General features: G+C 38.9%; 1 protein-coding gene across 1 annotated transcript in view; it reads right to left on the bottom strand.

Moving 5' to 3' along the window:
- Positions 1-12,417, bottom strand: part of LOC133448335 (potassium voltage-gated channel subfamily D member 3-like) — a 140,316-nt gene that overhangs the window by 1,372 nt on the left and 126,527 nt on the right. The window contains exons 5-6 of the mRNA XM_061726758.1: positions 9,977-10,239; positions 5,852-6,169 (exon numbers count right to left, since the gene is read on the bottom strand). Of these exons, the coding sequence (XP_061582742.1) occupies positions 5,932-6,169; positions 9,977-10,239 (501 nt within the window). The 3' untranslated portion in view covers positions 5,852-5,931. The remainder of the gene's footprint in view (positions 1-5,851; positions 6,170-9,976; positions 10,240-12,417) is intronic.

Below are 12,417 nucleotides of genomic sequence, written 5' to 3' on the forward strand. Positions count from 1 at the left end.
GCACAAGCTGTTAAAAATAAGGGCAGTAGAATACAGCAGGTAAGTTTAATTTAAGAGTACGCTTGAGTAAACAGTAATGTTTTTAACCCTGATTTAAAGGAGCTGACAGTTGGAGCAGACCTCAGGTCTACAGGAAGTTTGTTCCACCGGTGAGGAGCAGAATAACTGAACGCTGCCTCACCTTGCTTGGTTCTGGTATTAATATTAATTAATATTAATATTAATCTATTGTGTTGACTAGTAACGCGCAGCGTATTGGTGCCGACCGCGCCCAATCTAAAACAGACTAACCACTACAGATAAACTGACTAGTGTAATTATAGTCCCCGATTTACATCAGAATATAAAGAATATATTTATAAAATAATGAACCCTGAATTACCAAAATAACCTTCTTAACAAAAATAAATCTCCTCTTACACTTATAAGGTGAGCATGAATCAATCTTTTTTATGATGTAAAATTGTATGTATCTATTTACTTTTATTTATTTATTTAATTTTAGTTGTTAAATTTCTGGAAAAGAAAAAAGTCAAGTCATACATGAGAGAAACTATTCAGTTTGTGGCAAAATATTTGTACTTGTATGAAACTGAAGATGCATAATGCAAACCTGACATTTACTTTTAGTTCAGTTTGTGGAAAATGGTTGGCCTGGCTTTCTCTTTAAAACTTAAACAGTTATAAAGCATTACAAACTGTAACAATAGGGCAAATGCACAGCATTGTTTTGTGTTTTGTGTCTTTCAAATAAAAGACAATTTTTTCTAGTCATATGTTCTTGTAGTCAAGGTTGTTAAAAAAATACTGCTATAATATCGTATCGTATCGTTATCATGACCTCAATATAGTGTATCGTACCGTATCGTGAGATTAGTGTATCGTTACACCCCTAATATATATATATATATAAACATGGAACGACACAAGCAGGTAGGGGAGATAGTGTACAGAAATATCTAAATTGATGGGCTGTCAAGGTGGGAGAATGAAAGGGCAAAAAATCCAGATCCAGACCAATCAACCGGTGACGGTTAACCAAGGGGAGATTGTGGTGGTCGGCAAACTCCAGGGGAGAGCAGTGGTGACTGACGTAGCAATCCCAAGCAACTGCAATAGAACCACAAGGAACATGGAAAACTGGAGAAGTGCCAAGGGCTGAAAGAAGAGACGATGAGAGAGAAGATGTGCAAGGTGAAACAGCAGTGGTGCCAGCAGTAGCTGTATAACTTGGAGCTGGGAGAGAGGCCCCAGGAGATCCCAGGAACAAGCCCACAAGAGTCCAGTCCTAGGAACAGCAAAAATACTGCACAGAACCTCATAAGCTCATAATAAATGCAGGAGGAAAGAGAAGAAAGCGCGATTATTGTGGCAGATTTTAATTTTCATCTGACACTTAATAGTTATTATAACAAACAAACCGACAGAACTTTGTGTACACAGCTAACAGACTTAAAAGCTCAGTTCAAAAAGGATAAAAATATAAGAAACAACACAAGAGCAAAGCCAAGACCTTTGAAAAGTGACTCAAACAATGCCTTTGAAATCAAATCTTTCATATAATGACAAGATTCATCCTTCAGCAGTCACTCTAGTGTGAGAAAGCTGCTTTCTCCTGCAGCTAAACGTGATGCACGGTATGCAAAAAGCCCTAGTGTATTTTTATAAAGTTATGAACAACACAACTGAACTGATGCTCAATATTTGAAGCAATAATGGCGCCAAGAGAAAATATCTAAAGGGTTGTAAAGCTGTATGATAACTTTTTTTTTTGTTCTCACACAAAATGCAGAAATGTCTATATTGGCACGATGGTTCCATCTCAGCTTTAAAACATGACACGATACAGAAATGCAACAAAAAAATTACAGATACAGTAATACAGTTAAATCATCGGCTTCCACTTCAGTAAAACAAAGAACGAAAAAAACAAAAAACAAAAGACTAAACAATTTACAAACAACTTAGCACAGTTGGCAAATAGTCACAAACTAGTTGAAATAACAAAGCAAACGAGCAGCAATGTGCAGCAGATTGGTATGAAAATCAGCAACGCAGCCAAAATATAGGCCTCAGTTTATTTTTTGGTCAAAATGTTTCAGCTTCAAAATGCATCTTCGCTGTCATGATGAGTGGATTTCTGACATCTGACCCATTTTTATAAATTGCCTAAATCTTAAGCATCAGTTTTCTATTAAGCGTTGAAATGCTGATTAAACAAGACACTCCTGACTCAGGGGTCGCCGACTGGCTGGTCCTGCGTCGTCAGCCGAGCAGCTGCAGTCCGTAATGTTTAGGAGCTCGTTGTTGACGTTGCCTAAAGGTTGTTAAATTGAAAGAAAAATCAAGCTTTACGATTGAAAAATCTTAAAAAGGCCATAAGTGGATATTTACTTGAGGTTCCTCTGTCAAAATGTTTTATTTTCCAGCACCCCTATATCTCACCAGGTTGTTCTTCTCTTTTTTCCCCCTCTCTCTGTGTCCTCACTTACAGTGTGGCGACATCTAGTGTAAGAAATTTCAAACTACAGCCAAATGAAAACCTGCCTCCCACCTTCAATTATGTTGGAAATTTTTTTTATCAAATTAATAAAAAGAAGGAGGTTTGGCCTTTGATTCTTGTCGTGGAAGTGGAGGATCTGCAACATTTGTATACACAAAGAGATTGTTCTAAAGTATGGAAAATCCTGCAGTTCTTGAGGTACCCAATGACCATTGACCTCTATTAGTAAAAAAAAAAATGCTCATCAAGAATCCACAGAATATTAATCTATTTCTTTCTCATTCTTTTTTTTAATCTCCATCTGAGCTTTAACAGGGAGTGAAGGCAGCACAATCACAACGTCAATGTTCTACAAGTGACAAAGCACTTTTCTGGTCCTGTAAAACAAATGGCAGTGGTATTGATTGATTCAGGATCTGTTGTTGGCCTTATACTAACAGCTATAACAGTGAGTGTCTTTGATGACCTGTTGCTACAAGACCTTTCATATTTTTGGAGGATAAATCTTATTCATATTTTCCTATGAACCAGTATCAATTTGAGTATTTTGGATTCACTGGGGGACATACTTTTATAATTAATGTTCATGGTGTGAACAGCCCTTTACCAAGCCCCAAATCCTGGTTGTGCTTATTTTTCAATATCATTTATTGTATTGTATTAAAAATATTTTTGAAAGCATATCACTGAGTCACATTTTTTCAGGGTGACTTTTATTTATTTTTTTATTATCTTTAACTTTGATACTCAAATATTTTTTTAACAAACATATGCTCTTAAAACTCCTCTTAGATTAATGGTAATCTAAGGGTAAATGGTAAATAACTCTATTTTGCCCGAACCTCTGCCAGGACCAAGGTCCGAGCGTTGACTTGTCAAGAGTCCTGGTGGAGCTCAGATCTCCAGCAGGCCTTGTTTCAGCTCCGGCAGTCTTTCGACAGGAAAATCAGAAATAAGCATGTATGGAGTGGAATCAGTATGAATGTAAGGTAATACTAGTTAGTTCTCAGCTCAACTCAAGCTCAGCCAAGCTAAAATAGCCAGCTTGTGGTGGTCGACGTCTAGCGGACATGCTGCAAGCTCCAAGTTTGCCAAGATGGTTTTCTTTAGAATATTTGCCAATATTTGGATTAACGGCAGATTGGCAGCGCCAGCACCTGCCAGTCCTGAAAAACAATAAACCAACACTTCAGAAACCCTATGGAGGGTTTGTCCAGTTCTTATTATACACTGCATGGCTGCTATTGAAGCACTTCCCGAAATCCTTTTACAAACTGCCTTGTAAAAACATCTACAGTCTGATGCATCTGAGGAGACCAATAAACGTGAGCAGTCCTAAAGTTTTTACAGAAGACACATTGATCATTTTGAATTATGAACATGTGTTCTGCAAATTGCACAAGCATGAATGTGTATACAGTCACAGTTAGGAGTAGGCTAGGATTTTAGGATTTAATTCCTTCTTTCCTTCCTTTATCCTTCATCTCTGTCTGCCCCCTCACCCTCTCTACTTGTTTAATTATTATAGACCTGTTAGAAAAAGGTGGCGTCCTAATATATTCACCTTCATCTGTTAGTCCAGCCTGATATTTACAAGTTTGTTTGTTTGGTGCTGACAAATCACTCAGAACACATCCCACGTTGATGACAAACTCTGCAAGCATGAGGTTTGGGGGTGGTAGTGATGTGTTTATGGTTTAATTCAATGGAAATGTTCCCTTCAACTAGACTGACGAAGTAGAAGGGTGCAAAGGTAGCAGTCAGAGCTGAAGTCTGCAGACTTCTCTGTTCTCTGCTCGCACCATACACCGGTGTCTTTTCATTTTTTTCCCACATTCTGTTAAAATACTTTGATCATTGTTATAAGCCTTAAAGACATTTTATGCAATATTAAATATTGCACCTTTAAATCTGCATTCAACTGCGTAAACCTACTTCAGAAAAATCACAAAACAAATGCCTTTGTTGAATTTGAGAGGTTTTTGTAAAAACAGATGGCTTTTAAAATGAACTGGCTTCAGTCTAAGCCAGGGGTCGGCAACCCAAAATGTTGAAAGAGCCATATTGGACCAAAAACACAAAAAACGAATATGTCTGGAGCCGTAAAAAATGAAAGGTCTTGTATCAGCCTTATAATGAAGACAAATGGTGAAAGGAGAAATGTCGAAAAAAAGTCAAAATGTGGAGAAAAAAGTCAAAATTTAGAGAAAAAAGTCAAAATGTTGAGATTAATGTTGAAGTACAATCTCGAGAAAAAAGTGGAAATGTTGAGAAAAAAGTCGAAATGTCGAGATTAAAAAGGAAAGGAAAAAGGAAGAAAAAAAAGTGGAAAAAAGGAAAGAAAGAAGAAAAAAGAAAAAAAAAACAAGAAAGAAAAAAAAGGAAAAAAAGAGAAAAAAGAGAAAAAAAGAGAAAATAAAGACAAAGAAAGAGAAAAAAAAGGAAGAAAAAAAGAAGAAAAAAGGGAAAAAAAGGAAAAAAAGGAGAAACATTATTGAAAAAGCTCCAGGAGCCACTAGGGCGGCGCTAAAGAGCCGCATGTGGCTCTAGAGCCGCGGGTTGCCGACCCCTGGTCTAAGCTTTACAAGGAGGACGAGGGAAAAAAATTGCTGCCATTTGTCTTTTCGGGTGCTGTGGAAAATAAACATTGATAAGCTAAACGTCTTCAGCGTCATGCTGAAATCAAAATAACACACCTTTAAACTTGGCGAGCCACAGCTTTGTTTGAAATCTGTATGAAAGACTACAAAGTCAGTCTCAGTAAGAAATTTAAACACAAGGCTGAAACTCACAGTTCGATTTGACATGACAAAAGCACTCTTTTCAGTCTTTGACGCTCAAATCACACATTTTCGGGATGTATTAGCAGCTGAGATGCTGTGACCTTTCAAATAATGCTGTAAAGAAAACATCGGTCCCCTTTCTTTTTTTAATTTGTTCATTGTTCATTTGTTCTTTTAAAATACTTAAGACAACAACACAGAAGACAAACAAGACCAATTAAATCCCAGTAAACACAATCAACATCTTTATCTTTCCTCAATATTTAAAGTCAACAAATATAGTTTTCGCTGTGATTTCACTTATCAGCCTGTGGGGATGTTTATGCTTATTGCACAATGTCTTTTGTTCTTTTTCCACAGTTTGTTCCTGTAAAACGTCTGCACGGCTGTTATAAACTATTAGAAATGCAGCAAATATCTCCGTATCTACACAACGTGATAAGTGTGTGATTATCAGTTCAAATATCTAAAGTCCTCTATAGATGTCTCCATGATTGTGGAGCACGGCTCTCCTGCTGCTGACCCCGCGAGAGGGGACGCGGCGCATCCTTTTGTGTTGTGTTACCTGTTTCCTCTTCTCTCTCTTCTTCCCGCACTTGCTCTCTTTCTTCCCGCTGAGCTGAGTTTCATCTTCCAGGATGAGAGTTACAGAGCGGAGACTTTGATAATGTTGGTGCCAGCTGAGCTTGGTTTGGTCGGGATGCTCGGGGCTGCCGGGTGACCTGGAGGCGGGGGCGGCCTCCGCTGCGGCGGCCCGTGGAGACCGTCGCCGTCAGGGGTCAAAGCCGGAGGTGCTGGTAGGCTGATGATGGCTGTGGTGATGCGACCGCTTTTGCAGTTGATCCTGCCGCTATCTTCGCTTTTCAGGTTGAGGTTTGAACGGCTTTTAAAAGAAGAGAAAGAAACACCAGGTGTGAGGTGTCTAAAGCGAGTCTGGTATGTTAAACTTGGAACAACGACTTTATAAAGGGGTCAGCGGAGTACTAAAACTTATGGATTTAGTGGCATTTCAATCTGCACAAGTAATGTTTAAAGCAAAAATTCATTCACTCAGACACTTTGTCAACATTAGAACAACTGCTGATCGGTTCACAAGAGGTGCATCAAGAGGGGATTGTATTATTCCACTCAGAAAAAGTGCTTTCAGTCAGTCTGCATTCTCTGTTAAAGCTGCACTAGAATGGAACTCCATCCCTGCAACTATCAGAGAACTGGACACATACAGTTTATTTACAGCTCATTTAAAGAAATGGTTGATTAATACTCAGCTCTGTCAGCACTAAAACTTAATTGCACCTTTCTGTACCTCTGTACTTTTCTGTACTTTCTGTACCTTTCTGTACTTTTTCTGTATTCTTACATCTGTCCAGGGACTACAGATGAAAAATAGACTCTTGGCTAACTCTGGCAGATTTACAGCAATTTTTATTGATGTGCATTGTCCCTGTCAAATAAACCAAATAAATAAAAAAATAAATAAAATAAAATTCGCTACCGGATAACATTCAGAAATTATTCATTGGGAGGGACGGGGGTTATAATTTAAGGGGAAACCTAAACTTCAAATCTTTATTTGTGCGTACAACAAAAATACGTTTTTGTGTATCAGTTTGTGGAATTAAACTGTGGAATGGTTTGAATTTGGAGTTAAAAGAATGTACAAACATACAACAATTTAAGAAGAAATATAAAGACATAGTTTACTTGAGGTATAAAAGTGAAGACTGTGTTTAAAGATCAGCAGCTGTGTGTGTTTTTCTATTTCGTCATGTTGTCTTTGTATGTTTATATACTTAGATATACGTATTATATTTATATCATAGTTATATTATATTTATGATATAGGCTTACATCTTGTATTAAACAGGTTACTTTTGTAAAAATGATATATATTTATACAAATTAGTGTATAGTATAAAAAATAAATACAGACATATAATTTATGTTTAGTTGTGGAAAGGGGGTGAGATTAAATAAGTTTATACTTCCTCCCACTCCTTTTCTAACAAGTAACTGAAAATAACTGTATGTGTTTTGATGTTGTTTTTTTTCTTTATGTGGTGGAATGCCCACCTGTATTTATTTTCTTATCTTTTTTCTTGTTTTTTATACATGTTCGAAATAAACAAAAACGAACGAACGAACGATAAACAGAAAATGTTATCAACCAATCAAATAAAGGTGATGTAAGGGGCCCATATTATTTTTCAACCCAGAACACTTTTTGTCACATGTAGTGACTTTCTCCTCAGCATCCACTAACTGCTCAGCTCTTGGGTAAACTGTAAAAACAAAAACTGTTTTTCTTCATTAACCCCCCCCCTGGGTCCATAAACAGGAAGTAAAGTGGTGGCAGCTGACATTGTTCCAGCCAATCACAGACAGAGGGAGGGTTTGCGCTTGTGTTCATGAAGTGGGCGAGGGGTGGCCGGGTTTTTGTTGGTGTTTTGTGTCATAATGTCACACATTCAGAAATCCCTTGCCCTACCTTTAAGTACTTTAGACGAATTTCCCAAATTTACTGTGATTTCTGTCAGTCAACTTACATAATAAGTTAACTTTAAATGCTCAGCCCTTTAATGCCTGAAAAATAAAATAATCATTTTCTTTCATTCGAAGTGTTTATTTTATATTGGACTCAGGATCACCCCTCATTTTGTCTTCAACAGATTCAACAATCATTTTTGTACCATTATTAATACATTGTTCCCCCCTGTGACTTGTCCGGGGGTCTAGGGGAGGGTTGGTGGGGGACTGGACTTGTATGGTTGTAAGTGTATATATGTGTATATATGTATGTGGAAATGCATGTATCTATACATATATGATCAGAAACAAGTACATTTGTATATGTGTGCATGAATGTGTGTAGAAATATCTGAGTAAGAATGTTTGTAATGAATAAGATTGTACAGGAGGGTATATAAATTCACATCATACATAATGTATGCTTTTACGTATAGATGAATACAGGAACCCAGGGTAAATAACTCTAATTTGTGCAACATTTAACTATGTCAAGTTTTTTTCTTTTCTTTCATATTAATAGCAAGGATCCAACTGAAAAAAATAGTATTGAGTTCAAGGTGTAGGAGTTCATACGTTTTTTATTTCTTCCTACTCCTTTTTCGAGCACAACACATTTGCTATTATATTTATTGATTCTCATTTACTTTGTTTACGATGGTAAATTTATTATTTAGTGATTATTAATGTTCTTTTTTATGTTATTGATTTAATGTGATTTAATTTAATGTAATATTGATTTAATTGTGTAATATGATGTATTTGTAATTATCTATTCTTTTTTTGTATGAAACTATATGTTTTTTCTTTTTAATTATGGGAGTGGTACAGAAATTAATGTATCAAATGTGATACATCTGCCATTATAAATTGGAACTACTGTATATTAAAACATACTTGTGTTTTTGGTTTCTACTATCAAGTCTAATCAATCCCCTTTAACCAGGCTTATGTAGAAAAACCAGGATTGATGAAGTTAAATCAAGCCCTCCATCCATAAAGTCAGAGGCCACAGTCGGAAGCTGGTGATGAGGAAGTGTTTTAAGATATGCAGATCTATGATGAGAGGGAATAGCTGGGATGAGCCATACAGAGGTGTGAAAACAAGAATAAATGCTGCTCAAGAGTGCCTGCCTGAGGTTTGTAACATCACAGTACTTCCACAGCAGTGGTATTGTAGGATGCAGGTTTTCCTAATGGACCAATGGGTTTCAACAATATGAGCAGCGTTGCTCATTTTACCTACAACGGTATGTGACAGTTGAGAACACTCAGAGGTGTCAAGTAACGAAGTACAAATACTTTGTTACCTTACTTAAGTAGAAATTTTGGTTATCTATACATCACTGGAGTAATTATTTTTCAGACGACTTTTTATTTTTACTGCTTACATTTACACTTACATTTTACAATTATCTGTACTTTTTACTACTTACATTTTAAAAACAGCCTCGTTACTCTATTTCATTTCGGCCTTTTAAAAAAAAAACTATCCAGTTAGATTGCTCCATCCGGATAGAGTGAATTTGGTTGTGGTTGTTTCAGATGTTCTTGTCCAGTTTTGTTCTTACATCCGTTCCCTCAGATTCCTGCAACTAAACTTGGATGTACATTCCAATAAAGGTTAGGATAAAAGATAACATGCCTCTGAAGTTTGACTTTTTGCACCAATACAATACTTATAGGGAACTAGTCATCATATCTTCTGCTCTCTGAAACACATGTTAATGCTCAATAGTACACATATATGGTTCTTTAATATATTTGCATTATACTAAGATGCATTCATTTTCAATGGCTTTTGTCCTTACTGGCTTTTTTCCCCCTTACATTACTCTTACTTTTATACTTTAAGTAGTTTTGAAACCAGTACTTTTATACTTTTACTTGAGTAAAAAACTTGAGTTGATACTTCAACTTCTACAGGAGTATTTTTAAACTCTAGTATCTATACTTCTACCTGAGTAATGAATGTGAATACTTTTGACACCTCTGAGAACACTGCACTGTTATACTGTACCAACAGTGATGTCTAGTGGTCCCCTTTTCCTATCATCCCTGGTAATATCTATCAAGTCAATTTTAAATGATGGGTCACAAAAGTGCAGCTCAGAATTTCAACACAGAAAAGTGCACAGCTGTCACGTCCAGGCCTCAGTCTCACCTGGTGGTGTGCGGCAGCTGGTCACCACACTGGATGTGGATGGCGCTGAGCTCCTGCAGCGGGCCCTGCTGTGTGGGGACGGGGTGGGGCGAGGGCAGGCTGGCGTTGGGAAGGGGACTGTTTCTCTTTCTTGTCCGGCCGCAGCACGTTACAACCGGGCTGACGTGGCTGGCTACAGACGGGCTGTGTGATGGTAGATAGGTCTGCAGCGCCGTTTCCAAACAGTTCTGCTCGTAGATCTGCTCATCCACAAACTCATGAGCCTGGAGAGTAGAGGAGAATTACTGTACACACACATAAGTGAAGGGTGTACACACACTTGCACCACACTGTAGATGAGTTGAGGGACACAAGGACTGCTATTATTGTAAGAGTTAAAGTCAGAATATTGATTTAGCTCCACCTAAACACTATTTGTCTGGTTTAGTCGAAAGGAGTTTGCCTTATGCTGCAGAAATCAATTAAACCTATTCAGAAGTCATTAAAGCTGAAATGAAATCCCTAGACTGCAGATGTACAGTCATTAGGGCTGAATGTGCTACATTAGAGTAATATGCAAAGTGGATGTGTTAAAGCTCACAATTACACAACTAATTGCACAGTAGCATGGATAAAATGAAGGCAACGGAGATGACTCAGCTGGTTGTTTACGTATTGGTCAGCTGTCAGACAAGTTTGCTCCTAAATCAGCCCAAGATAAATAACACGAGTTTGGAAGTGTGCTGATTTAGCAAAGTTGCCAGGTCTAGTTTAAGGTCCAGTTAAGTTTTAGCCCAGCAAGTTGTGTATGCGGATCAATTCTGCAACCGAGGTGGTCTGATGAATCAAAGAAAAACAGCCCTAGATATTTGTTCTTCCCAGTTCTGACTTCATCCCTCCTTCGTTATACACCTGGGCAGAGCCGTCTGGGAGATTTGCGAGGCCCTGTGCGAAATGGCTGGGGGGGGCCCTCGTGCGCGAGAGTAGCGAGTGTGCACAAAAATTTTTTTCTGGTTTTTCGGGTCGGATCGGGTGTCTATATGCGCAATTTTAACTCTCCAATTAGCAAATTACTGGATACCTTCCCCTGCCTCATCATCATTTGGCTTGCCTCGAAGCGGGGCCCCACGGCTGCTTGAGACCCGGTCGGATCGGTGATTTTTGTAACAAATTTATCAAACGAGCCTTTCAGAGAGGAATTAAACTCTTCCATTTTCTTTAGTTTTTTTCTTTTTTCATCCCCTGATGGAAATTTCCTGAATCTGTCTCGTTCTCTCGACATTGTGTGACAGTTTGTTCCAACTCCACCGTCTGGATCAGAGCACCTTGTGTCTGCGCTTGGTCTGAACAACAGACACGCGCATCATTGCACATATATTTATTGATATGCACAGACTAGTACACATTTAGGTCTGTAATGGAACGTGACTGTTGATATTTATAAGGGAAAAAAGGAAAAAAAAAGGAAAAAAAAAAACGGCCCATAGCGCGAGGCCCCGTGCGGTCGCACGGTTCGCACACCCCTTGCCCTGCACCTGGGCATGATGAAAGATGGAGTAATCCCCTGGACAGGCCACCAGTCCATCATGAACTGTGAAGTTTTGAAGATGCTTCACTCTCCACCCTGAAGACCGGTTTGGAGTTCTGATAAGCTGTAGAAGTCAAATGCAAATCACTAACCCTCCTTCCACTTCTTTGGGTCATTAGAGTCTTCCGTCTACGGTCAGTTGTGTACCTGTTGACCTGTGTTTGATAGGTGAAATCCCAATCTTTCAAACCACCTGTCTTCTCTGTTTGAAATGTGTACATTATTTTCCTCAGAAAGTGCCCTCTATCCCCGAGATGTAGGTGGACTCCTGCATCTTGACCCGATGACCCGGCTCTCCCCATGTGCCAAGTGTTGGTGGAGTTTTGTTTAGTTTTTCCAGCGTAAAGGTCTGCACACTCCTCACCCCACTGGAGCGCATATAGATTGCTGTTCATTTTCTCTGTTTGGATGTTTTGCCCTTCAGGTGAACCAGGTTTTGTCCGAGGATGGTGTTAGATTTGTAACAGAGAGATGAGTTGTGTCTGGAGAAGATCCTTGTCATTTCCACTTCCTCCTCGTAGACGTTAACCGTAGTGGGTGACGCTGGGTGAACGCATGGCAAAGTGCACAGAGGTGCATCAGGGTATAGATCTGGTGTGGAGTAAAAGCGGTCCTGTCGTTCAAGAAGAAGAATTGAAGAATCGAAGAATCGGCTTTATTGGCCAAGTATGAACAATGTTATGTCTCGGCCAGCTGGGGTTTCCCCTCGGCCCGATCGCGCTGCAGAAGCAGAGTCTGCGCAGCGCACAGCCAGAGATCTGCGCGCCCGGCGACGAGCCCGGTGGCACAGCTGAGCCAACTCGGGAGCGCGCCTAGACGCAGCTGCAGCGCATCAGGTCATTACAGGAAGCATAAGGATCAGAACTGCTGGCAA

This window comes from Cololabis saira, chromosome 8 (assembly GCF_033807715.1).
Source record: "Cololabis saira isolate AMF1-May2022 chromosome 8, fColSai1.1, whole genome shotgun sequence".
Classification (NCBI taxonomy): domain Eukaryota; kingdom Metazoa; phylum Chordata; class Actinopteri; order Beloniformes; family Belonidae; genus Cololabis; species Cololabis saira.